We start from the raw sequence: 27,837 nt of genomic DNA, 5'->3' as shown, positions 1-27,837 counted from the left end.
TGACAGTCTTCTGAACATCCGTTTGTCATTTCCCAGGCTGAAATTATCAAATGATGAAATCAAACATGCAATTTTAACAATGGATGAACAAGAGGACTTGCCGAAAGACATGTTAGAGCAGGTGAGTGACAGACGCTTACTGTCATGCTAATTGTTGCGCCTGGTTGTTAGTATTGGATGCCTTTCAAAAAAAGGCAAAGACTTGTGACAGATTATTGAATGGTGGGCTTAAAATGACTCCGAAGGAGTAGCTGGGATTTGCGACACAGAAATGAGCTTGTCCACAGAGCCTTTACAACACCTTCGCTCTCCAAAGCAGAGGATGTGCCACTCAGAAAATGTGACCTAAACAGTATTTACTGATCATGTTTTCATAACCACAGAGCCTTGTGCTCAGATTCCAGCAATGCATTTGACATCATAGGGGACTGCTCAGTCCAATCAATGGTTTGCTGTTGCTAGACAAAATCCCAATTTCTGGAAGTACATCAGATGAGGAGTCTCCTGCACCAGTGCTATTCCAGTTTTAGGCTCTATCACTCCTTTTAAAACCAATGGAGTTCTGTTTGTGCATAGCTGGAGCAGTGCAGCAGTGAGTCTGGCCCCAGGTCCTTTTCTTGCAGTGCTGTTTTGCAGGTTCCCTGAGCTAGGGCTCACGTTGGTATGCAGAGCATGAAGATGACATTCTGTTCAAGCTAGAACTGGCAAGTGTAGATTCATTGTGACTTCTGTGCACGCCATGTTACTTCCATACGAATCTGATTAGTCACTGGGACTCCCAGCCCATGAATGTGATCAGGCAATGTTGTCACAATCCTGATTTCTTTATTGATTGAACTCCTACAGGGCGTTTGGCCCTTCACAAAGAAACCAGACACAAGGCTCCAGCTCCTTGGAGTAAGTGCTTTCATTCAGATCAGTGACACACAGTACATGGGGTGCAGTGGAGGTAGGAATTAGAAGTGAATCAAAAGGAAAGGCTTGTTATGTCCTAATGGAGGCGGGGCAGATGCCCCTCCTTGGCATGATTTTATTTAAAGAGCCATTTTATAAAAGCAGTAGGCGCCTGAGTGCGGTGATGCTGCTTGACTAACATCACCACACCTAGGGCCAAGCTCTCCGTGTGGGAGGGCAGCTCCGCACCCCGGAGTGCCTCATTGCTTGAGCAATGTTGTCTCTGGGGGACTCTAGCTCTGCCGGATCAATTCACTCCAGGCAGAAATGTGAAATTATGGGTTTATTTATCCGTTTAAAAAGTAAGGGCCATTGCTTTAGCCAAACATGCAGAATTCAAATGGCAAGTCAAGAGTCTTGGTCTTGCTGTGAACCCCTTTGCACAGCAGCATTGGCATAGTCAGCCAGCTGAGGAACCACCTGCTATGGGGATATCCCCAGATGGCAGTTCCCTGCCTTCCCAGACAAAAGGGGGCGCACCTTTAGTCCTCCTGTCCAGTCCCTAGGGGCTGCAGGCAGCTGGGTGTAATTGAGAGCTGCTCTGTGTTGGTTTATTCTCGTTGGAATTTCCTGAGGGCTGACTGTTTCATGCTCAGATGGCTGCACTGCTGGTGTCCATTTGGGAAGGCATGTCATCCACCAGCCTGGCACAGGGTCCCCTAGCCGGTGAGAGATGGTAACAAGTCACTTGGCGATGCTGGAATAGGAGAGCTTAGCATCAGTGAGGGGTCGAGGGCCGCCGCAAGCTGCAGGCTGCTTTGACCAGTTGTAGGTGTGTCACTTTAACCAGAGGAGATGACACCATGGCTGCAAGCTCCCCCATGTGCTTTCCTCTGCCCACCAGCATTGCCTCCCTCTCACTCCAGTTCAGCTTCAATCAGCTGTTCCTTATCCAGCAGCTGATTTCAGCCAAGCAACCAGGCAGTGATGCTGGTGGTGCATTGACAGCAGACTGAGGGCCGCTTTCCCGGCAGTACCAAAGAGGCACTGATCTACATTCTAGCCAGCTCAATGCCTGAACTAAAATACCTGAGTTCTAATCCCAGCTTTGACATTCAATTGCTGTGAGACCTTGGTCATCTCAGGGAAATAAACAAGAGCTATCCACTGTCTGTAAAGCAGAGATAATACTTCTACCTCCAGAGCAGAGTTAGGAGGATTAATTAGCTGGAATATAATTTGCAAGTAAAAACACCCTGATGGCAACCAGGGCTGGTTAGAAAACAAGAATTCCATTTTCTGAAAAGTTTTGAGGTTTGTTATCATGGGGCTAAGACCTTTTGAAACTTTTCATGGAAAAAGCATGAGAGACACACCCCTGAATAGCTTGGTGGTGATGACACTCACCTGGGAAGTGGGAGACCCAGGAATCCCTGCTCTAGATGAGGCAGAATCAAGACATGAACCTGAGTCATCCACATCCTATTGTGGGCTCTTGAATAGTTTGGGGTGGTTCTCGCTCTCTGTTGCATTCTGGACCTGGGGGAGGTGTTGGTGTGGAAGTAGACACAGCAATGTTTCATTTTCTATTCATTTGTTAATAAAGCCAAAGCTCCTTATAAGAAAGGGACTGCATTAAAACAAGTGTAGGTCTCATGTCTAAATTGTTTTTCCTTTTAGCTCCTGAAATTTGTTCCTGAGAAAGGCGATATTGACCTCCTGGAGGAGCACAAACATGAATTGGATCGCATGGCCAAGGCTGACAGGTTCCTCTTTGAAATGAGCAGGTATGCTTGCATCTACCAGCTGCAGAATGTCAGCAGGTTACACACTAGACCTATTGGAATGGCAGCTGAGCAGATTAGTCACAGTGCTTCTATAAAATATTTGGCTAATGGAGCTAGATAATCTTGTGTAATGCAGCTGGAGTCTAATGAGGCCTGGCTTGAAAATCCACTTGGATATTTTTATTTATTTTGCAGCTCACATATACTTGTGTGAGCCTGTTGCCTTGCTGCCCTGGGGATAAATTAGGAACTTCCATCTGCAACCTTCATCTCCCAATGCGGAATGCTTAAAGCTAGAACTCTCTGCAGAGAGTGTGGTTAAGAGTAGAAAGCACTGTCCAAATTATGCAAGACAGGAGCAATTTTTCCTTTCTCAGTGCTGTGGCCCAGATTCTCAGCTGGTATAAAACAGTAGAACTCTCATGGATTTAAACCAGCTGAAGATCTGGCCCTCTGTCTAGAAATTTTTACCATAAACTGTAGTTTGCATTACCCAGGGGAAAAAAAATAACCTTGCAAACGGTGCTGCATTTTCAGGACCTATGAACATAAGGTTTGCCATGCTGGCAAAGATCTTCAAGCCAACAGATTCCAAAGCCTTGCCTCCAGCAGTGACATATCTTTAATGCTTCAGAGGAACTTGGCCAACTGTAGAGGGCAGCTTTTTTGGTACTGAAGACTGCAGGTTCTACATAGCTGGTAGCTGTGTTGTCTGTCTGTCTGTGCTGCTATGGCCCATTTCAAAAGTATTGAGCACTCCGTTCAGGAGAGCATCTCTGTTCAGGACAGCTCATGAGCACATAGAGTCATAGAAGATTAGGGTTGGAAGAGACCTCAGGAGGTCATCTAGTCCAACCCCCTGCTCAAAGCAGGACCATGCTTAAGGCACATTGAATTCAATGGGACTGAAGTCTGTATCTAAAGTTAAGCAAGTGGTGATATAATGCCCTGAAGGGGGATGGACTTCAGCATGCATTTACCTGGATTGGGGCCTAAGAGATGGCAGTTTAAGGCATCATCTTTTCTGTCCCGCTACAGTTCAAAGAGAAAGGTGTTCTCAAGGTAAAATTGGCCCTTCCTGTCTGCAGCTGTGAATAGTGGAGTGGCTGAGTCCCGTTGGTAGCAAATGAATTTCAATGTGTGCATCTTTTACTCTGACAGGATAAATCACTATCAGCAAAGGCTGCAGTCCCTTTACTTCAAAAAGAAGTTTGCAGAGAGAGTTGCAGAAATTAAGCCCAAGATTGAATGTAAGTAAATGGGGATTTTGTTGTTTGTTTTTATTGGTTTGCTAGACAGCTTTTGCTAGTATGTGAAGTATTCCCCAATTTTCACATCACTCATAAAGCCCAGACTCGCTCAACGTATTCTTCACAATAAAATCAAATATGTTTGTGTCTAACAAGGCCCTGGAATCCAGAAACGGAAATCTGTTTCTAAACAGCAATAGTTTCCCTCCTGATGCACTGGTGTATTGATTTGTTGTTGTAGCGTTGCCCTTTCAGTTTGTTTTTTAAATGGGGGTTGGAGGCAGAGCACTGAGGTTTTTATCTCAAAACTAAATAAACCCAAGCTATGTGGAAGTAGCAAATATATACGAAGAGGGAGAGGTCAGATTTTGGATGTATTGGTATCAACAGGATTGCTTTAAGGAAGAGGTGATTATTAATACTTTCAAATGTTTTGAGAAATTATTTAGAATAGCTTGAATTCATCAACCCCAATAGGTAGTTGTCAAGCTGGTTGGAGTGGCTCATGAATGTGAGTGCCAACCTCAGGGCAGCCTATTACAAGTCAGGGCTCAAATACCAAACTGGTTGTGTGATCTGTACTTAGATTTCACCAGCCAAGTATCGAGCATGAACTCCTCAAGCATTGTAACAGCCTTAACACGGAGCTACAGACAGTCCCCTTGGACACTCGGGACCTATTTTGACAGTTAGGCAAGCCTGCCTTTGTGATAGATGGTCCCTTACACCAAAAATCACAGCAATGCTCTGGTTACTCCCAGTCCCAAAGGACCAGTCACTTACCTCAGGTCAATGTACCTTAGATCTCTCACCAAAGACAACACTTGTAGCCTATTAACTGGGAAAAAGAAATGCGTTATTTACGAGGTTAAAGCAGGTAATATACACACATAGATGAGTTACAGGCTTAGGTTTCAAAGGTAATAGAAACTGCTGTAATGTGCAAGCTCCGTATGGCCTTTAGGGCTAAGCCAAGCTAAGCAGTTTGGGGGTCCCTTGCTTTTGCTTAGAAAAGTTTCCCTCTCAAATTCCAAACAGCACAGTGTTAAAGATCCTTTGGTCATGGATTTACTGTGATGGGGTGAGGGTTCATGCACATCCCCTCTTCCTGGGTATGGGGGGAGTGATCAACAAAGTCTTTTGTCCACTGATGTTCCACAATGGCTTGTCTGGTGTCTCTAGGCCTTCTTCGGGTCGGCAGGAGATGACACCTCTTGTGTTAAACTAGTACGCCTCTACCCTGATATAACGCGACCTGATATAACACGGGTTCGCTTACAACGCAGTAAAGCAGGCCTCCCCCACAGCCAGGGTCTTGGAGGCAGGAGCTGTGGGGGGGGCACTTTTGGGGGCTCCGCAGGCCCAGAGTGGCCCAGGTGATTAGCGGGGGGCCGGGAGCAGCCCACTCCACTTCCCTTGCCCTGGCCCGAGCCGTGTCTCTCGGGGGAGGGCCTTGGGGGAAGGGATTCCTCTCCTCCCCCTCACCCTCCGCACTCACTGGCAGTGGCAGAAGTGGAGCAGCCCGGCCCCAGCCTGCTCTACTCTGCCAGTTCCCAGCCGTGGCGCTCCGCTTCCCGCCGCAGGTGAGTGCGGGGGGGTGTCTTTTTTTCCCCAACGTCACTGGCAGCGGGAAGCGGAGCTCCGCAGCTGGGAGCTGGCGGAGTGGAGCAGGCTGGGGTAACGTTGCTCTGCTTCCCGCCGCTGCCGGTGAGTACCTGTCAGGGGGTCGGGGCAGTCGGGACAGAGAGCAGGGGGGTTGGGTAGAAGGTGGGGTCCTGGGGGTGATTAGGGACAGGGGTCTCTGGAGGGGGCAGTCAGGGGACAAGGAGCATGGGGGCCAAAGCAAGTTCAGTATAACACTGTTTCACATATAACGTGGTAAGAATTTTTTGGCTCCTGAGGACCGCATTATATCGGGGTAGAGGTGTATGTCACACTTGGAAATGCTTCTCTCCTGACTGTGGGGTTTCCAATTTCAGAGCCAACACTTCTATAGTTACAAAGCAAACACTTAAATATTACCTTATGACATGGGATACAGGTATTACAAGTGAGCAACTCACAATGGTTTCATAAAGTCCAAACACTAACACATTACCAACTTCACATGTCTCTTAACAATGCTAACACACAGGTGAGCCGGCATGCATTTGTCAGTGCTCAGTGAGGCGAGGGGCCTTGGCATTAGCTGACACCTGGTCTGCCAGCATCACAGTGGTAATCTGCAACATTTGGTCTGCAGTTCCAGATAGCTTTTGTTGTGGTGGCTTGGTATTTAAAGTAACCATCAAACTAGTCTGTGTATTATGTATTGCAAGAACCTAACTGCAGCAAAAACTTTTTTCCCCCCCTTTTAGCAATCCGCACTGGCTCAAAGGAGGTGCTTCAGAGTAACAGCCTGAAGCAGTTGTTGGAGGTGGTTCTAGCCTTTGGAAACTACATGAATAAAGGCCAGAGAGGCAATGCCTTTGGGTTCAAAATCATCAGCCTAAACAAGATTGCAGACACGAAGTCCAGCATTGACAAGTGAGTGGCTCATCCTGTCACATTGGTGAAAGCATTTATGGATTTTGAATAGCTCAGAGGATCCATAATTACTCCCTTCTTCATAGGTGTGGAGGGATCAGTCAGTGTTTCACAATGTCTAATTTGGTTTCAGTGGGTCTCTTGTAAGCAAGACCTAATACCTTCAGTAGAAAGCCAGTAGTTTATACTAGTTCATACATCTTCCCTGTTCGAGTTACACAGTTACAGAGGTTTACAATGCAAACACTCAATATAACTTTATACCGGGGGATACAGATGTTGTCTGTGAGATCAATACATGCAGCATCCTACAAACGTTTCATCAAGTATAAACACACTCTTATAACACTACTATCTGTTTTAACAATAGTAACACACAGGTGAGACAGACTGGTTTCCAGCTATGCATTTGTCAGTGTTCAGTGAGGCCTAGAGGCCTTGGCATGAGCTGGCACCTGGTCTGCCAGCATCACAATTGCGTTTCTGGGCATGCTCAAGGATACCTTAGACATCACAGTGTTAGGCACTTAAGAAATCCCTTGGACAGACACCGACCATATAACATCAGGGGGTTGAGGAAATGCCATTGAAATGATTCCCACCAGTTACCATGAGTAGGTTACCTCTGTGTCTCTAGCAGGCTCTGGAAAGGCAGGACCATTTAGGTTTCATGCACACCTCATTGTACTGTTCAGTCCGAAGATTGGGGTGGTTGATCACTGGGTCTGCTTTGAATGGAGTATTTGTGCTGCGGGCTAGGGATGACTTTTGGTCCCTTTCTGTAGAGTTATAGATCAATTTATAAAATGCGCCTGAATACATCGCAGGGCACATCCCCCACTTGGACCAACACAAGGAATTTTGCTGCCCTGAGCATCCCTCCAGTGCTGGGCCATGCAGCCAGGCCAGAGCTGTGTTGGTGGGGCACCCAGGTATCCTGCTGGTTCTGTGGGGAGAGGGATGGTTGGGAAGCCCCAGCTTCTCTCTCTCACACCCCACCCCAGCCTGTCCTGGAGTCGGGGGTTGGCCAGACTGGCTCCCAGCTCCAGTCACCTCATGGTGAATGAGAGCTGCTGCAAAGTGCAGGGGCTCCCTCGAAGGGGCTGCAGCCATGCTGGGGCAGCTCTCAGATGGTGCAGGGTGCGGTGAGAAGCAGCCAGGCTGGAGGCACCGGAACAAAATTGTATCCTAAATGAGCCCAGGGGCAGTCTGTGTCTAATGCTGGCACCCTACAAAATGTAATAAAACATGCCATTTCCCCTTTGCCAAAACGGAGAGGGGAGGACGCTTCTCTGGACTGTCTCCCTCCAGCCACCCTTTTCAGCAGGTGCTTGAGAGAATCCATGGGCCCTTGCCCTATGACCTAGCTGTCAACAGACTTGAATTGTGTTGGACCAGGGGGGAATGACGTTGTATAGCAGCGGTTTTCAAACTTTTGGTACTGGTTACCCCTTTCACACAGTAAGCCTCTGAGTGTGAGCCCCTTATACATTAAAAATGGAGGGGTAATTTAATTTGGGCCTGGAGCTGACAGCTGACGACCCCTAGGCAACCACCTTGCGATCCCCTCAGGGTCACGATCCCCAGTTCGAGAACCCCTGTTCTAGAGTCTAGTGCCCTCCACTGAGAATCCTTGATCACCAGCCCCTAGGTGTCTGATTGTAGGGGCTCCTGGCCTGAGCTCCCCAGTTGACCTCTGCTCCTGTGGGGAGAGAGGCAGCCTCCATGATAGCCAGATACAAGCCCTGTAAGAAATTATAAACCAAAGTCCATACCTGGAACTGCATAGGAAATGGATGCAGTTCCTAAAGCACCGAGGTAACATGTCCCCTGCATCTAACGTTGCCTAACAGGCAAGCAGCCACCTTCTACACCAGGCCTGGGTGGAGAGCATCAGCCACCTCTGGGGTGGAATGCAGTTGTTGTTTGACAGTGTGCCCAATGCTACCCAGCCATCGGGACAGGAAGTGAAGAATGTTGTAACTAATTGGAACTCCCGGAAGAGTTTAGACACGTAGAATGTAATGACCCAAACAAGAATTTGGCCAGGATACTGGGGCTAATACGCAACTTCTGAGGCTAGTGACAGTTTAATGTCTGTAATGTCGTCTTTCTTTTTTCATAGGAACATCACCCTTTTGCACTATCTCATAACTATAGTTGAGAAGAAATATCCCAAAGTCCTCAGTCTTCATGAAGAGCTGCGAGACATCCCTCAAGCAGCCAAAGTAAAGTAGGTAGAAGTTAAGGTGGCAACTTTAAACCAACAGAATATTGTACGTGTGATAATATTCCTGCGTTCTTCTTTGCTTGCATTTCTTCAGATGAGCTCTCTCCCCGACCAGTGTCTGGAATCCACCATTTAGAGAGAGAGGCTGTTGACAAAGCACACGTCAACTGTAGAGGGTTTTAAACCCCTGACTTAACAGAAAAGAATTGTAAATCTCTTAATTGGGACAAGATTAGAGCCACTCAGAACAGCCGTGTCCTGTTACGCTTACTGCAGAAGTCTTTATACTCTGTTTATGAATGTAGACACAATTTTAAAATGAATGAATTTTGTACAAAGATGGGGTTGCAGATATAGGTCAGATATTTAAATATGAATGCAATGGCACTGTCTGCACAAATGTGTACTCCTTTTTCTGCATGTGACCTGACTTTAGGGCATGCAAAGCGGGGAGCTGTTCACCCAAGCATGTCTAAACCAATAATGCAAGCCTTGTGGCATCTGCTGCATTCTTTGAAAATGTGGCCCATTGCTTACTAAATTCTGCCCACTTGTTTTTTAAACCAGTTGCAAGTGGATTGGATTTCTCTATAACCAGACTGAGGCCCTAGTTCAGTAAAGCCCTTAAGCACATGCTTAAGTCACACTAAAATGAATGAGGTTTCAAAATGTGTATGCTTTGCTGCTGTGGGGTTTGAGTGTGTATTAATAACTCAAAGGTGCAGGCATGTCTAAGGGTGAACTGCATGTGTCTGAGGATATATTGATACATATTAAAAGGGACAATGTTAGATTGTTTAATCCTAAATTCTCGGGTTGGGGTGAGATGGATATGTGTAGAATTTACAAAACCTCGTAATGGCCTGTGTTTTTTTAGTTTCAAAGGGCCCTTTTAATGCAAAGTTTAGATTCACTGTCCAAGACCAGTGACATGCAAAATGCCATCACCAGGTAGACCGGTCAAGAGGATGCTTGGACCTGGTGTTGAATATGGGTGGAGACACAATGGGAGCAGAGAGTAGTGTTTGGGGTGGGGGAGGCCTTATATAAATGATTGGAATAACAGAGACTTGGTGGGATAACTCACATGACTGGAGTACTGTCATGGATGGTTATAAACTGTTCAGGAAGGACAGGCAGGGCAGAAAAGGTGGGGGAGTAGCACTGTATGTAAGGGAGCAGTATGACTGCTCAGAGCTCCGGTACGAAACTGCAGAAAATCCTGAGTGTCTCTGGATTAAGTTTAGAAGTGTGAGCAACAAGAGTGATGTAGTGGTGGGAGTCTGCTATAGACCACCGGACCAGGGGGATGAGGTGGATGAGGCTTTCTTCCGGCAGCTCGCAGAAGCTACTAGATCGCACGCCCTGGTTCTCATGGGTGACTTTAATTTTCTTGATATCTGCTGGGAGAGCAATACAGCGGTGCATAGACAATCCAGGAAGTTTTTGGAAAGCGTAGGGGACAATTTCCTGGTGCAAGTGCTAGAGGAGCCAACTAGTGGGGGAGCTTTTCTTGACCTGCTGCTCACAAACCGGGAAGAATTAGTGGGGGAAGCAAAAGTGGATGGGAATCTGGGAGGCAGTGACCATGAGTTGGTTGAGTTCAGGATCCTGACACAGGGAAGAAAGGTAAGCAGCAGGATACGGACCCTGGACTTCAGGAAAGCAGACTTCGACTCCCTCAGGGAACGGATGGGTAGGATCCCGTGGGGGGCTAACATGAAGGGGAAAGGAGTCCAGGAGAGCTGGCTGTATTTCAAGGAATCCCTGTTGAGGTTACAGGGACAAACCATCCCGATGTGTTGAAAGAATAGTAAATATGGCAGGTGACCAGCTTGGCTTAACGGTGAAATCCTAGCGGATCTTAAACATAAAAAAGGAGTTTACAAGAAGTGGAAGGTTGGACATATGACCAGGGAAGAGTATAAAAATATTGCTTGGGCATGTAGGAATGAAATCAGGAGGGCCAAATCGCACCTGGAGCTGCAGCTAGCGAGAGATGTCAAGAGTAACAAGAAGAGTTTCTTCAGGTATGTTGGCAACAAGAAGAAAGCCAAGGAAAGTGTGGGCCCCTTACTGAATGAGGGAGGCAACCTAGTGACAGAGGATGTGGAAAAAGCTAATGTACTCAATGCTTTTTTTGCCTCTGTCTTCACGAACAAGGTCAGCTCCCAGACTGCTGCGCTGGGCATCACAACATGGGGAATAGATGGCCAGCCCTCTGTGGAGAAAGAGGTGGTTAGGGACTATTTAGAAAAGCTGGACGTGTACAAGTCCATGGGGCCGGACGAGTTGCATCCGAGAGTGCTAAAGGAATTGGCGGCTGTGGTTGCAGAGCCATTGGCCATTATCTTTGAAAACTTGTGGCGAACGGGGGAAGTTCCGGATGACTGGAAAAAGGCTAATGTAGTGCCAATCTTTAAAAAAGGGAAGGAGGAGGATCCTGGGAACTACAGGCCAGTCAGCCTCACCTCAGTCCCTGGAAAAATCATGGAGCAGGTCCTCAAAGAATCAATCCTGAAGCACTTACATGAGAGGAAAGTGATCAGGAACAGTCAGCATGGATTCACCAAGGGAAGGTCATGCCTGACTAATCTAATCGCCTTCTATGATGAGATTACTGGTTCTGTGGATGAAGGGAAAGCAGTGGATGTATTGTTTCTTGACTTTAGCAAGCTTTTGACATGGTCTCCCACAGTATTCTCGTCAGCAAGTTAAAGAAGTATGGGGCTGGATGAATGGACGATAAGGTGGGTAGAAAGTTGGCTAGATTGTCGGGCTCAACGGGTAGTGATCAATGGCTCCATGTCTAGTTGGCAGCCGGTGTCAAGTGGAGTGCCCCAGGGGTCAGTCCTGGGGCTGGTTTTGTTCAATATCTTCATAAATGATCTGGAGGATGGTGTGGATTGCACTCTCAGCAAATTTGCAGATGATACTAAACTGGGAAGAGTGGTAGATACGCTGGAGGGCAGGGATAGGATACAGAAGGACCTAGACAAATTGGAGGATTGGGCCAAAAGAAATCTGATGAGGTTCAATAAGGATAAGTGCAGGGTCCTGCACTTAGGACGGAAGAACCCAATGCACAGCTACAGACTAAGGACCGAATGGTTAGGCAGCAGTTCTGCGGAAAAGGACCTAGGGGTGACAGTGGACGAGAAGCTGGATATGAGTCAGCAGTGTGCCCTTGTTGCCAAGAAGGCCAATGGCATTTTGGGATGTATAAGTAGGGGCATAGCGAGCAGATTGAGGGACGTGATCGTCCCTCTCTATTCGACATTGGTGAGGCCTCATCTGGAGTACTGTGTCCAGTTTTGGGCCCCACACTACAAGAAGGATGTGGATAAATTGGAGAGAGTCCAGCGAAGGGCAACAAAAATGATTAGGGGTCTGGAACACATGACTTATGAGGAGAGACTGAGAGAACTGGGATTGTTTAGTCTGCAGAAGAGAAGAATGAGGGGGGATTTGATAGCTGCTTTCAACTACCTGAGAGGTGGTTCCAGAGAGGATGGACTATTCTCAGTGGTAGAAGAGGACAGGACAAGGAGTAATGGTCTCAAGTTGCAGTGGGGGAGGTTTAGGTTGGATATTAGGAAAAACTTTTTCACTAGGAGGGTGGTGAAACACTGGAATGAGTTACCTAGGGAGGTGGTAGAATCTCCTTCCTTAGAAGTTTTTAAGGTCAGGCTTGACAAAGCCCTGGCTGGGATGATTTAATTGGGGATTGGTCCTGCTTTAAGCAGGGGGTTGGACTAGATGACCTCCTGAGGTCCCTTCCAACCCTGATATTCTATGATTCTATGAAATGAGGTTAATCCCCTAACCCTACAACCAGCTCCCTGCAGACCCTGTGGGTCTTTGTATCCTTCCACTGCGGGGTGATGGTGGTTATTGCCACTCTGAGGGGAAAGACGCTGAGGAGAGTTCCCCTATGGTATTCATCTAAAAATTCCTGGGACTGGAAGATTAAGGACTGTCAGCTGGGGAGCAGGAAGTGTCTAACTTACTGTCTCCTTCCCCAGCCCCTCAGGGAGAGGAGGAAAAATCTTTGCCCCGATAAGCCATAAGACTTCTCCACAGCTGACAGCTCTTCTAGAGATGCCGTCAGGCTGCTGGGCCTATTGAGCCTTCCCACTCAGCCATTTCGATCTGTGTTGGGACTTCACAGAGCCCCCGTTTGATCTGATGTCATTCCCCTGTGTCCCAATGGCTATATGTGGCATTTGGGAGGTGGAAGGGAACGGGGAGCAGGGGGAGACAAACAGTGCCCCTGAGGAAGAATTTGGTGGCCCCACCAGGCTACCTGGCTACCGGGAGAGTCGCGGATAAAGTTGCCTCCCCCCAAACATATGCAAGTCTCCACAGATGGGTTCTACGCCAAGATTTGGCCCATGATTTTTTTAACTTGAGACTGTTCGTTTTATAACTAAGTGTGAGTAACTCAAAATAAACAACCGTAACCAGTTTCACATTCATCAGTCTCTTTGGGCACTGTGCATCAGCATAACTTGCTGCCTGAAAGCTGCTCATCTGAAAACAGGAAGCACCGTGAGGGATTATTTTAAATGGGGAAAACAAAGTTGACTCGAGCACAGAGTTCTGTAATTCATTGGGAAAGGCTTAAAATTAAAGTGTTGCAATTTTCAACAGCATGACTGAGCTGGAGAAAGAAATAAACACCTTGAGGAGCGGACTGAGGGCTGTGGAAACTGTAAGTATTATTTACCCACTTAATAGTCCACTCTGATTCCAAGCTTCATAGCATCCATCCTTAGGGAGGCAGGACAGGAAGCCCTTAGCAAAGCTGCTTTTATCTTACTTCCTGGAGATCAGTTTGTCTTTCCTTCCTGCCCTGCATGTGTGCCTGTTCTCTCAAGGCTGCTTCGGGATGGGAGTTACTGTATGCTGGTTATAAATCAGCCAAACGCCGAGTAGATTCACAGGGAGTTGGAGTAAGTTTAGTTATTTGCTGTGTTGACCAAAACCATGAAGAGTACTCAGCTTGCAACTCTAAAACTGCCCGTCATGGAGCCCCCGGATCAGACAGCAGGTCCTCTTGCTTGATCTTGAGCTCACATGAGACGTGGGAAGGAAATGGTGAACAAATGGACTGAAAGATATCTCCAGGCACATAGAAGAAGGGGATCTATTGATAGTTGGGTGGCTCTCTACAATTCCATGTATAGATGCAGACAGAGAGTGAGCACCAAAATAATCCTGACCTGGTGACCTGACAGTACATTGAGCCTATAAGTGAGGAGATGGCACGTTTTGCCGTGCAATTCCTAAGCATCCTGTTGTGCCCAGCTCCCTTCGATGATAGCAACTGCGCCTTCAGCAGTACTGACTGCGTGTGAACATATGTGTGAAAATAATAGCAGTTTGGGGAACTAACTACTGCAAGAAAAGTAATAGGCTTTCTATAGTTTTTCTGATAACTCTTGCATTTGATAGTGTAAAGAGATGGTGGTGGAGTTAAAGCTTCAGTTTTGCCCTCTTTTTAGGGGAAAGCCCTGCATAAATGAGACCAGGTTGTAGGTTTGATACTGTTGGTTCAGCTTTATTTGATTTCTGCAGAGGCTTGGGGAATGTTGTCAGCCTTAATGTGAAAATTCAAGAGGAACCACTAGAAAACAGCCAACTAGCTATGGAGAACACTGTGTGCCCTTCTGTAGCTACACGGCAGCAAAATGCTAATCTGGGAAGCTGTGGTTCTGCCAGTACCACTCCTTCGGCAGACAAATTCCAAACAGTTTAGCTGGTTTCAGAGGGGAAATAAAACAGAAAATTGTCCTGTTTATGCACAGTCACACCCCAAGGAATTGGGCAGAATAGGAAGAGATAAGAATCAATTATTGCTCTGGCAAAGCTTTCCGGAAAGGTAGTCCTAGAATGAGGCCTGCCACCTCTGGGTGTGTTTTGCCATGCATCACTTCTGCTCAGTGTACCTGCTCTGAGTAGAGAGGATGTGTTCCTAGTCTCTGTTTGCCAGAAGCTGGGAGTGGGCATTGGGATGGATCACTTGATGATTACCTGTTCTGTTCATTCCCTCTGAAGCACTTGGCATTGGCCACTGTCAGAAGACAGGATATTGGGCCAGATGGACCTTTGCTCTGACCCGGTATGCCTGTTCTTATGTTCTCATGTATTTCGACACCCTGCTTTCTCGCAAGAACAGAGTTAGTGTCACATCTTTGTGACACCTAGGTCCTAGGGTTTATTGTCAGACCGTCTAGTAAAGTAATTGAAATCTTACCTGTGTTATAGCTTCTACATGGGGAAAGAGACTTGCAAAGCATGGTTTAAGATAGGATAAATTTGGGGTTTGTTAAATATGTTCAATCCTATGTCTCTTTTTAAACAGACACTGACCAGAATTAAATTTATTTCCTTAAGGAACTGGAATACCAGAAATCGCAGCTCTCTCAGCCTGGAGACAAGTTTGTGTCGGTGGTCAGCCAGTTCATCACGTTAGCCAGCTTTGGCTTCTCCGACGTTGAAGATCTTCTGATGGAAGCTAAAGAACTGGTAAGATCCCTGGTATAATCCATAGGGAATTACTTTAGAGGGGAGTGGTTCGGTATTAAAGGATCTTCTGACATTGTGTGTCATATGTCCATAGATCTACCCCAAAGGATAGAAACAATAGATCAACTACTCGCATTAGATTTTTATCAAAAAAACCTTCCCTCAAACCCAGTGGTGGGTTTTTTTTTTTTTGTTTAAGAACTTGAACAGTTGAGCATTTCAAAGTCAGAAACACTGTTGCTGGATGCTGTGGTAAGTGGTCTCCTACAAAGATTGAGGATAGTGAGCAGGCATGCTATTGTATCTAGTGATTGATTGATTGATTAGCAGAAAATACAGCCAGTACATACACCAATACATGTGATCAACTGCAAACAGAAAAGACGCGCTCCCTGAAAGTGACATAACCTCACTCTTCTATTCTGAGACCTGTGTGGCTGACCCTGCTATCTCCGGAGAAAGAGAGGACTAACCCAGTGATGACTGAAGCCTTTCTCAAATCCTGCAGTTTATGGGCTCGTCTGCCCTAGAGCACTTTGTGTTTCAGTCGGTGTCACTACTAGCAGAGTACACACCCACACACCCACACACACCCTTCCGCCTGCCCATAAATGCCCTCCAGGCATGGCCCTGAGATATCTTCTCCCCAACTCCAGCACCACAGATCTTCAGCCTTCCTCTCGCCCCATCTGACCATGTCCTCTGACCGTGTCTCCCCCCGTACCACTCCACTCCATAGAAATGCCACCTCCACTCCTGATCTGCAGGGTGCAGAGTGGGGTTGTGGGATTCTCAGCCAGCAGGTCTCTGAAGTTCCCTGGCTGACGGAATGATCGAAGATGGGACCTGTCGGCAGTCACAGCCCCATGGGCCGCATCCATGCTGGCGCTCAGCAGATTGAGCTGCAGTGGGCACTCACCCGTACCAGCTATCAGGGTAACTTAATGCTGCCCTTTGGCCAATCAGCTGGTACGCTCTTATGTATAGACGCAAGGTGCATTTCAGTCAGTGGAGATGCTCCAGTTGACGGCTCGCTCTAGTGTCGACAAGTCCTAAGTGTCACTCAAGGCCTGCTCTAAAACGGCTGAGCTGCTGCTTCGACAGCTGTCAGACAGTGCAGCAGCCAGGCACTGGGCCCCGCGTTGTGTTCAGTTTCTGTGATGCCCACCTTTAAAAGGCTCCTCTGGGTTTGAGTCTCGTTATCGCTATTTTTGGGGGCGCTGGGTCAATCTGGAAAGTTCCGGGTGGTAGGAGGGTAACGTTTTCAGAATTGCCTAAGACTTTGCCCTGCAGTTCGGACTAAGGGGTGTGAATTGCAGAACGTACTAGTTGTACTGTGCTGTACCTCCCCTGTGTGGACGCTGAGGGTGCAAGGCACCTTGATCGTGTGAACATCGTCCTCTTTTCAATGGGACTATGTTAGTGCAAGGTAGGTACCTTGTAGCTTGTGCCCTCAATGCCCACAGAGGGGAGTAACAGTGCAACACACTGGTGTGTGATGCAATTCACACCCCTGTAAGCACTTCAGTTCCTAAGTCTCATTGAAAGTCAGTGGGACTTACCTTTAAAAATCTGGCCCTTTATAGTCTATTTAGGGGCTAAAAGGTGAGGATAGGTGTCTAGTGGGATTTTCAAAAGCAGTGCCTAGCTGCCATTGACTTCAATGGGAATCAGTCACGTGGGTGCTTTGGAAAATTCCACTAGGCACCTATTTGTATCTTTAGGCCCCTAAATACCTTTTAAAATCTGGTCCTTAATATTCTAAGTTCCACTGACTTTCAATGAGACTTAGGAAGTGGCTAAGTCTCTTTTGAAAATAAGTGCGTTTAGGCACTTTCAAAAATGTTACCCGTAATCTTTATCCTTACTTAGCAGAGTGGAAACAAAAGTAACTAGTAAATGGGTTTTTTTGTTTTTGTTGTTTTTAAAACTCGATAATCTCAAACGTACAATCACAATTTTAACAAGCTTTAAACGCGCGCGCTCTCTCTCTCTCTGCCTTGCCTTTCCTTCTCCCAAGCTGCAAATAAGTGCAAGGAACGTCGGTCCAAAGGATAACTTCTATCAGTTTTAAAGAAACCTAGAAGCAGGGGCTTATAATGGAAGTCTTGCGTCAACCTTAGCTGCAGTGTTGCTATAATCACAGTAATTGTCCATGAATGGTACTATAGGTCTTGCAAACTTCCTACTCCTCTAACTGGTGTAGTTTCTGAGCTGAATAATAAATGCCTTTTAAAAGCTTCACTAACACATTTGGTTTTAATATTGAACCATGTGGCAACAATAAATAATACCCCCAAAAAATACTTCAAAGAAAACTTAAAAGTGCAAGTTTCCTGCCCCTGCCGTGTCTACTATTAGTTTTATGTCTTCAGTCTTTGGCACCACAATATTTTGCTTCCTTGTTTTTACTACTGCTTAGTTAATAAAAACGAGTTAGGTAATAAAGGATGTTAAGCAGAAACAGGAGTGTAAAATTTCTTACATGATTTAAAAAAGGGGCATTTAAAGGAACAGCCAACTGGAAAATCTTCTCTTAAAAGCCATCACTTAATGAGCAGAAGACAAAGTATGATTTTTTTTTTCAGTAAACTGAGACTAGAATTAATAGATAATCATTGCCCCTTTAATTCCATGTGCCATCAAATACCACCTTAAATATTACTCCGGTTATCTGTCAGGCAGATAGTTTTCAGGAAAGGATTTTATTGGTTCAGTGGATTCTCTCACTAGCTTACTAAACTACTCCTTCCTGTTCTTTCCCCAGTTTACCAAGGCAGTGAAGTACTTTGGGGAAGACTCGAGCAAAATGCAGCCAGATGAGTTCTTTGGGATCTTTGATCAGTTTCTTCAAGCTGTGACTGAGGCCAAGCAGGAGAACGAAAACCTGAGGAAAAGGAAGGAGGAGGAGGAGCGTCGGGCACGCATGGAAGCACAGGTTAGAAGAAAACCTGCTCGCTACGATCTTTAGTGTTCGTACTGTAGGCCTGGTTGAGTCAATGTCCGCGTGTGCATCAGGATGCTAGACAGGGAGGAGAAGGGTGGGGAGGAACTGAGACGGGGACTGTTTCATTAGCATGTGCTCAGAAATGTAGGATTCATTTCAGTCCTCAGGGCTAGTGTGGGGTGGGACTTTGGAAGTTCTGCATCTTGACCTAATTCTGCTGCCTTTGACATGGATGGTGGAACTTCCAGTGACTTCAATGGGAACAGTTAAGCCTATGCTGAGAACTTTTGGAAATCCCACCTGGAACCACCTAGTTCCGTCTCTTCCCCTTGAGAGGAAGGATGGTCTTGTGAAGAGTGCACTGGACTGGGATGTAGAAGACCTGGGTCCAGCCTATCCAGCTGTGCCCCGGACTGCCTGTGATCTCGGACAAGTCATTTCATCTCTCTGAGTCTGTTTCCAAGCTGTAAAATGGGGATAAGACTGACTTGATTTCTCCCACCTTAGTGTGTCTTGTCTGTTTAGACTGTGAGGTCTCCAGGAAAGCCCCTCCCCCCCCCACCTAAATCAACAAGGATGGTTAGCTTTATAGAGCAGGGAATCTCTCTCTCTGTGCATGTGCAGCCCACGGCACAATGGTGCCTCCATCTCAGGTGGGTCCTCTAAGTGCAACTGTAATACAAATAGTACATGCTGCTAATTGCTTCTCTTCAAAGCATAATCAATTTTGCTCCAGGCAGCAGAGTCAAAAGGGACCTGTGGCTTTAAGATAACCATAGATTGCAGTCCAATACAGGTCCCTAATGACTTCAGATCAGGCACAACTATTTTGCCTTTGGAAACTGTGTGAGCCAGGACGGAAGTGAAATCTTGCATTAAGCCAGATGTTTCACAGATTCAAAGGCCAGAAGGGACCATTGTGATCATCTAGTCTGACCTCCTGTATGATACAGGCCCCAGAACTTCCTCAAAATAATTCCTAGAGCAGAGCTTTTAAGAAAAACCTCCAAGCTTGATTTAAAAATTGTTAGTGATGGAGAATCTAGCACAACCCTCAGTAAATTGTTCAGTGGTTAATTACTCCCACCGTTAAAAAGTTCTGTCTTATATCCAGTCTCAATTTGCCTAGTTTCAACTTCAAGCCATTGGATCATGTTAGACCTTTTTCTGCTAGACGGAAGAGTCCATTAAATATTCGTTCCCCTTATAGGTCCTCATAGACTGTAATCAAGTCACCCCTTAGCTTTCTTTTCGTTAAGCTAACTAGATTGAGCTCTTTGAGTCTATCACTGTAAGGCATGTTTTCTATTCCTTGAATCATTCTCGAGGCTCTTCTCTGAGCCCTCTCCAATGTATCAACATCCTTCTCGAATTGTGGGTACCAACGCTGGACACAGTATTCCAGCAGCCGTTGTACCAGTGTCAAATACAGACACTCTGCTACTACTCAAAATTCCCCTGTTTATGCATCTCAGGATCGCATGAGCTCTTTTGGCCACAGTATCACAGTGCGAGCTGGGGGCATGGATCAGCCTTAACGTCACACTCCCCATCAGTGGCCTGGCCGAGCAAGCTAACAATCTAACCAGACACCCAACCAGTGGTGAATCCTGGTCACGTGCTGCCTGAGGCATGTTGCACATACACTAAGAAGAAGTGGGAGCTCTTGTTCAGCTGATTATCCAACACGAGCCCTAAATCTTTTTCAGAGTCACCTTATGAGAGTCCTGGCAGCTGCAGTTTCCTGCTGTGGACAAGTCACCATCTCAGTAGGCAGGCAATGCTGCGGACTCAGTTTCTCAGTATGTGGCCTCTCATGATCTGATGGGAAAAAGGAGCCAAGTTCATTGGGGTGCTCAACTCCACATAGCTTATCGAGCTTGCCCCAAGGATAATTTTGGCCCCACTGTGTTCAGTTCTGATAACTGGTATCAAGGTTTTGATAGTCACTATGGCGTGCCTGAGCAGAGATGCCTGAGCCTCTTTCATAGGAGAGAAGGACAAAACCGGGATTGTTCTCCCAAAAGCAACGCTAGCGGTGTGATGTTGCTGCACTGTGCATAGGAAGCACGCCATTTTACCACAGTCACTGTCCTGGAATCCCACCAATATACGTAGCTGCTAAGCAGCGACCAAAATAGATAACGACGTCTACTGGCCAGCTGTTGAACATACACTGGTTCTGGGGCACTTGTGGTGGTGTTTTTAAGTAAAGGATGAGATCGCTGTGGAGTGGGGGTCCGTCACACAAAGGCTGCTCCCTGCTAGTGCCCTAAGGGGCTTAGATCACCCCAAATAGGCTGGGGACAGATGGGGCTGTGGCCTTTGTCTTGTCTTCTGTCTCCATCCCTGCCCCTTGTATTCAGCCAGCATTGCCAGGCCTGGCTGAAAACACCAAAAGAATTTCATCAATTTTTCTCTTATTTCCTTCCTCCCATTGAAATATGTAAAAGTGTGTCTCTGACTAGCTCGATCACTGATCTGAACATGAGGGAATGTTAGTTGAATTTTTCCTTTTAATTTTTTGAATGGGGTTTTTTTTTTCCAATACTGAAATCCAGAAAATCTCAATGTTTCGGCCAGGCCAGGCACGGACAGGGGCGTGCGCTGCTGCCCCCAAAGGGTGTGTTGAGCGGAGGGCCCGCTTCCCGTGCACACTGTGGGGGCACAGCACACGTGCACTGCAGACGCGGGGGCTCCCGAAAGTGCTGCTAGACCAGGGGTGGCCAACCTGCGGCTCCGGAGCCCCGTGCGGCTCTTCAGAAGTTTAACTTGCGGCTCCTCGTCTAGGCACCAACTCCGGGGCTGGAACTACAAGTGCTAACTTTCCAGTGTGTGTGGGGGTGCTCACGGCTCAACCCCGGGCCCTGCCCCCACTCCACCTTTTCCTGCTCCCTCCCCTGAGCCTGCTGGGCCCTCGCTCCTCCCCCTCCCCCTCCAAGCCTCCTGCACACCACGAAACAGCTGATCGGGTGGTGCGGGGAGGAAGGAAGGGGGAGGTGCTGATCGGCAGGGTTGCCGGTGAGAGGGAGGCGCTGGGAGCGGGGGGGTGGGAGCTGATGGGGGGCTGCTGAGGTATTACTGTGGCTCTTTAGGGGCGATGTACATTGGTAAATGCTGGCTCCTTCTCAGGCTCAGGTTGGCCACCCCTGTGCTAGAGCAACATAGCTCTAATCACAGCGGTACCTGAAGGCTTATTACACCAGCAGGTTCTCCTGCTTTAACCGTGTCGGCACAGTTAAAGCAATACGGCCCCGTACTCTGGATTCAGGTATACTGGGATGTCTGTGCTTTATGCTGCTATTGCTTTCCGGTTTGAGAGGGAGAATAAGTAGACCAGTCAGTCACCTCTGTACTAATATAACTGCATCCATTCAAGTGGTTGTAGCAATATAGCCATTTTGATTTAAAAAGAAAATCACATCCCAATCCACAGAGGGAGGATGGTAAATTACTTAAATGTAGACCAGGCCAAAAACAGGGCCTTAAATTATATACATCAGGGTCCTTTCAGGTCAATGTGTTACAAAAAATGAGCTGGATTATTTTTCTTCTTGGTCCCCCCCCCTAGCTGAAAGAACAGCGCGAGCGGGAGCGCAAGGCCAGAAAAGCGAAAGAAAACAGTGAGGAAGGTGGGGAGTTTGACGACCTCGTTTCGGCTTTACGGTCAGGTGAAGTCTTTGACAAAGACCTTTCGAAACTGAAACGGAATCGCAAGCGCATCACCAACCAGCTGATGGACAGCAGCCGCGAGAGGCCGGTCACCAAACTCAACTTCTGATCCTTTGGTTTTGTAAACATTTTTTTAGAAAACTGATTAGCAGTCTTTTTGAAGTGGCTAGGATTTTTCATTATACTGCCTTGTAATTCAAACCGAAACAGTGGCACACTCTTTCTGTGTGTGTGTGTGTGTGTGTGTGTGTGTGTGTGTGTGTTGTGTATATAAAAAGTCTGGTTGTTGGTATGTATGGAGAATATAAGTGTCTGTCTGTCTCTGTCAAGCAGGACCGTGTATATGTGTGTGCCACACAAACACACATATAGACACTGGTCACTGAGTGCAAATTCCATTTTCTTTCCTTCAACCACATTGTTCAAAAAGTAGTTATTCTGGTGCACAAGCACAACATTGTGTCTCCTGAGAAAGAGATGACAAAAACATTCCTTGTAGTAAACAAAGGCATTGAGAAATATTTTCTACTTGGTCTCCCTTTGGAATTTTTTATCTTGGTGTAACTGGTGTCGGAGAGCACAGAGAGAAACAAAAATGGCACTGCTATCCTAACCATTGGTGCTGGGGTGTCCTCACGGACTGCTGGGGATCAGCCTGGAGACCGCAGTGGTGGTGTAAGAATACAGTTATGGAAAGCCTTGCACACAGTCTGAAGTGTGTTTAAAAAAAAAAAAAAGTCAAGTGGAAACAATCCATTTTATTATTATTCAAGACTTGAACATCTGTGCTCTTGTGCGGGTTCCAGGTAGTTCCGTACTGTACACTCTCTTGATAATCCCTTTTCAGTTGTTTTTGGGAAGCACTGTACTTCTCTTTCCGCAACCCTTGCTCTTGATGAAGACCGATTATCACAGTGTGCTTATTGCTATAACAATACATAGACATAGTTCTAACTTGACAGCATTTTCTTGCCCATGACAAATAGGAAGCGGGGGAGGGAGGGGCTCTCTGCTGAGACAAAGAGCATCAACTTTGTGTTGTCATTTCCCCCCCCTTCCCTCCCCCCATTTTTCTATTCAGTGGGACAAACTGTATCCTCTGTAAGGCCAGGTCTGCGCTAAAAAGTTAAGTCAACCGAACTATGTCGCTCAGGGGTGTGAAAAATCTCCTGAGCGATGTAGTTAAGCCGACCTAACCCCTGGTGCAGACGGTGCTAGGTCAATGGAAGAATTCTTCTGTTGGCCTAGCTGCCTTCTCTCGAGGAGATGGACGACCTACAGTGACGGTAGTCGTAGCGGGTGTCTACACTGAAGCACTACAGCAGCACAGCACGCGGTTATGCTGCTGTAGCTTTTTTAGTGTAGACGTAACCTAAATGTAGGTCAGAACTGAAGGTCATTTAAACCAATGCACAAAGGACTTGATCTGAAACCCATTGTGTCGATGGACAGGCCCCCATTGACTTCAGTGGGCTTTGAACCGGGCCGCTTGTTTTTAACAGACATACAGTAGCAATGATGCCAAGAAATATTTCTCTCTTAACAATGTACTTTTTCAAGTGGTTTGCTGTTTATATTGTCATTAAAATTTGTTAGCAAAACTACCTGTAAAATGTCAGTCCAAAAAAACCCCAAAGCTCAGGGAGTAAAATAGTAACAAGTAATAAATACATAAATTTTAAAAAAAAATTTAAAAAATTGGAAAATAAAAAGTAAATGCCATTAACCTAGTAACACTTAATATTCTTAAATTATACAGAATATATGGAAGACTGTTACTTTTTGCTTTTATTTATTTGTGATGGTTTTATTTTTTTTAAACCAACGAACTTTTATACCATCAATATTCTTATCTTTTTGTTTTTTGTTCTTTTTCCTGTGGAGAGATTAGTTTGTCCCTGTTGTACTAGATATTAACACTATTCGAAATAAATTTTTCATGTAATGGGTATTATCGGTGGGATTGGGATGTCATTTTTCCTATATGTACTGTATAGCAAATGTGCTGTTTAACCTAATTATATAAAAATATGGTTCTTAGCACCTAGAGCCGGCCCGGGGTCTCTGTGCTTTCTGAAAGCTGTGAAGTATCACTCTAAAAAGAGTTATCAAGAATGGTGGTCTTACAATATTTGTTTTTCCTCATTGCAACGTTCGACACACTGTAAGTATAAAAAAAAGCATATAAAGCAGTAATAAATATAAAGTTACGGCTCAGTAAAGTCCTGCACCTCCTATCAAAGCAACTGCGAAACCTGCAAATTTTCAAAGATTGGGAGTGAAGCACTTTGTTTTAAGAAGAAGAAGAAGGGAAAAAAATGTTTAATGGTGATTCTTGTTCCTTAACTAAAGTGCCTCTATTTATATTTTCTATTTATGGCTTAAGAAATTTGGGCTGATACAATTTAGGGAACGGACTCTTTTTGGTGGGTGGGGGAGTCTCATGTCTGATGATCTGAGGAATGGTCAGTTAATTGTTTAGCTAGAATAATGCGTTTTGAAAAGGCCTCCAGCCCTGCATTGGGATCCCGCTTCCGCAGCCTGTGTAGCCAGGAGGTGCTCTCAGGCTTCACCCTGTGGGATTCCAGTGGAGGCTCGGGAGCTTAGTTGCCCTTCCAGATCATTCTTGTTTTCCGTCAGCCTGGTTATTGGGCTGCATTTGCTATTTAGTTTTCTTTCCAAACAAAAGGCCGTATGCAGGTAATTTCATGTGCCATTGCTGAAAACTACTTTTAAACAGGTGCTGGTGTCGGTAGCCACTCTTCTCTTGGATGTGTATTTTACAGATTTTTTTTTAATAATGCCAAAAAGGAAAAAATTACTTGTGAACTGAAGTATATGTCATGGACCTTCGTTGCTTAATAGTCAACCAAGTTAGGTGCAAGAATGTTAGTAGTTTAGCTGCCAGGAAATGCTGTGTATGTTATGAGACTGTACATTTTTTAAGATGGCAATATGCAATAAAGCAAAAGAATTGCATTGAGTGTACATCCACGGAGCCCACGAGTTATTTTTCAAGCCGCCTTGTAGAGCAGCCGCTCCTGTGTGTCCTCAGAAGAAAGTGAAGCAGCCTATTTTGGATAGTTTCGAGTAGGCTGCCGATCCCTAAGGACAGATGAAACAAAAAACGTGTTGGGTTTTTTTAAATGAGTTCACAAAGGGCCAGATTCTAGTCTGTCTGTTGCCAGTGTAAGCCTGGAGTATCAGCCTGTGTGCTGGTACAGTCTGCATATTGAGCACCTCACAGCCAGTGAATTCACTCTGGTGGCACCTCTGAAAGGGAAGGAATTTTTGTTCCTCAGCGAAATAGAGACAGTAGATTAAAAGCAAAGCTTTCATAGAATCATAGAATATCAGGGTTGGAAGGGACCTCAGGAGGTCATCTAGTCCAACCCCCTGCTCAAAGCAGGGCCAATCCCCAATTTTTGCCCCAGATCCCTAAATGGCCCCCTCAAGGATTGAACTCACAACCCTGGGTTTAGCAGGCCAATGCTCAAACCACTGAGCTATCCCTCCCCCGAAGTGCTTTCCAAAAGCACTTAACTGACTCAAGAGTCTGAAAGTCAATGGGACTTAGACTCCTGAGTCAGATAAGCCCTTTTGCCCTAAGTGACTCACCCCGGGTCGCTCAGGAAGTCTGTGGCAGTCGGGAATGGAGCCCAGAGTGAAGGAGGTGCTGCAGTTTAACAGAGCCTGGCCCAAGGCAGAGCAATAAAGTGAGGAGGGAGAGATCTACTCTTCGCTGTGGAGCAGAGGGGGTCTGAGGGAGGGGGAGAGCAGGGAGAACAATGAGATTGGTCAGATTGGGGTATCTGAAGGGCAGGGAGATGAAAACATGGATGGGAGGGGAATAGCATAGACATGGGTAGGGTGGGAGGAACAGAAAGGGGAGAACAGGGCTACCTGAGCAGGGAACAGCTAAGTGAGGGGCTGGGGGGAGAAATATATTTTTGCCTAGTGCCCTTGTGTGATCAAAAGGGCAGGTCAGCCGCTGGTTGCAGTCCGACCGGGCGCAGAGTCAGTGTGAAGTGTCTGCACCACTCATGCCCAGCTGTGTGAGTTGACATGGGACATAAGTGGTGCGTCGACCTCCTGCCATTGCTCTGCACAGAGCTGAATGAGACCGGATTCCCATGTGCAGAGACCAATTTCAGACGTTCCTGCAGGACCGATTGTGCATCCAGCCCCCACCCCTCCTGCTCAGAAGAGATTGCGGGCGGGGGAGGGCTTGGGAGAGGAGGTTGCTGTGTCGGTTAACTGAGGCCCGTGGCGAAGGCATTGCCGCCGAAGAGGATGCAGCAGTCAGCACTGTGTTTGTTTACTAACGCACACCGTGACCATGAATGGAAAAGGGTGTCTTTGTTTCTGAGGCACAATCATTTATAGGTATCCTCTTCCTAACCTTTGAAACTGTCTCTTGTGATTATTGAATTCCTTATGCCTGGATCCGGGGAACAGCGAGTCCCTGCGGATGCCCTTGGGTCTGGTGCCACGAAGGAGACAGGGCTGTGCAATACCGAGCAGACATTGCTGGCTGGGTACCGATCGCAGCCAAGCAGAGCGGTGAGTTGTGGCACCTGCCATGTTTCTGAACACACTGGTCTAGCCCATCTGCTGATCCTAGTGCTTTTGTTTCTGGAAATCTTTAGAGCATAAGAACAGCTGGACCCACAGTCCGTCTAGCCCGGTATCCTGTCTTCCGACAGCAGCCGGTGCCACATGCTTCAGGGGGAATGAACAGAACAGCGCAACTGTGTGTCCTCCATCCCTGGTCACTCAGCCCCCAGCTTCTGGCAGTCAGAGGTTTTGGGACACCTGGGTCTCTGACCACCTTGGCTAATAGCCATTGACAGATCTATCCTCCATGAACTTTAATTTTCTTTTCTCAGGCAGCCACCCTGTGACCTACTTCAGGCAAACGGCTCACTGGCTGCATGGGGCAGGGGAGGTGAGAGGGCTCAGGAATCCTCATCCCCCCCCCCCATCTCCTTCTGTCTCTGAAGTGCAGATACAAGACAGAATCCCAACGTAGCGGCTCCTTGAACAACAGCCCGGGCCCAGCGGGTGTAGCCAGAGGTGCGCTGTGGCCCTGGTCCCAGCATGCTTATTGCCATGCAGCAGCAGAGGCCAGCTCGGAGTGGAGCAGAGGGGCTCTGATTCACAATGATCCTGTTTGGAGCGGGGGCAACAGCACTTCCCTAGATGGCCCCTGCGTAGGTAGAATGGCCCTGGAATGTTCTGCTCAGCTGTTGCCACTCCTGCAAATGGCTCTGGGTGGCAAGGCAGCATTTTGTGCTCCATGCCAAGGAGCCCCCTTGGGACTGCAGGGAGCAAGAGAGATCAGCCTCTCCTTTATTGCCTCTGGGCTGAGGGTGGGGAGATCTGCATGTTGCACTTCAGCAGGCTTGTGAATAAATATCCATGGCAGAACCCACCCACCTAGGGCCTAGCTCACTGGGAAATTAGACCTTATCTTCTCCCTCACCAGATGACAGCAGGATAGCAAACGTTTTAAAGAGATGTGAACAGCCAAACTCTGTCACTGGGGAAGTCACTGTGCTGGGCACTACACAGCGTGTCCCATGAGCTGTCCCTTCCACGAACTCCGAATGGCTAAACAAAAATCGATTCTTAAAAGAAGGCTGGAAGTAGGTGACTTTCCCCACCAGCTCCAGGTAGGGCTGGATTTAGGCCCAGGCAGTGTGGCTTTGTATCAAGGGGCGCAGTACCTGGAGTCATGGGAGTGTCAGAAGCTCAGATTTAAAAATAAAAAGGAAATCTCTGGCCCTCATGTCTGTAAAGAGAAGCCTGGCGCTGCGAGCTGAGTGTAACTAACGCTGCTGCGCCTGAGGCCAGCCTGAAGCAATCGGTCCCAGAGGTGTGCATTGCCCCATTCATCTCTCCTGGGTGTTCAGGCTAAGCCCCGCTGCTTTGGGGGGTGAGCGTACCGCTCTACCCCAGCAGGCTCTACCCCAGCAGCTGGGGTAAGTCCTGGGGGGA

At 46.9% G+C, this 27,837-nt stretch overlaps 1 protein-coding gene across 2 annotated transcripts in view; it reads left to right on the top strand.

Annotated features, from left to right (window-relative positions):
* Nucleotides 1–24,825, top strand: part of DAAM1 (dishevelled associated activator of morphogenesis 1) — a 189,446-nt gene extending 164,621 nt beyond the window's left edge. For both annotated transcript variants that reach the window (XM_077819544.1, XM_077819543.1), the window contains exons 17-25: nt 37–121; nt 2,575–2,681; nt 3,843–3,931; nt 6,289–6,457; nt 8,583–8,690; nt 13,341–13,401; nt 15,087–15,218; nt 17,986–18,156; nt 21,737–24,825. In XM_077819544.1, the coding sequence (XP_077675670.1) occupies nt 37–121; nt 2,575–2,681; nt 3,843–3,931; nt 6,289–6,457; nt 8,583–8,690; nt 13,341–13,401; nt 15,087–15,218; nt 17,986–18,156; nt 21,737–21,946 (1,132 nt within the window). In that variant the 3' untranslated portion in view covers nt 21,947–24,825. The remainder of the gene's footprint in view (nt 1–36; nt 122–2,574; nt 2,682–3,842; nt 3,932–6,288; nt 6,458–8,582; nt 8,691–13,340; nt 13,402–15,086; nt 15,219–17,985; nt 18,157–21,736) is intronic.
* Nucleotides 24,826–27,837: the final 3,012 nt, after the last annotated feature.

Source organism: Eretmochelys imbricata, chromosome 6 (assembly GCF_965152235.1).
Source record: "Eretmochelys imbricata isolate rEreImb1 chromosome 6, rEreImb1.hap1, whole genome shotgun sequence".
Lineage (NCBI taxonomy): Eukaryota > Metazoa > Chordata > Testudines > Cheloniidae > Eretmochelys > Eretmochelys imbricata.
Note: the sequence above shows the minus strand (reverse complement) of the source record. Positions and strands in the feature narration are given on the sequence as shown.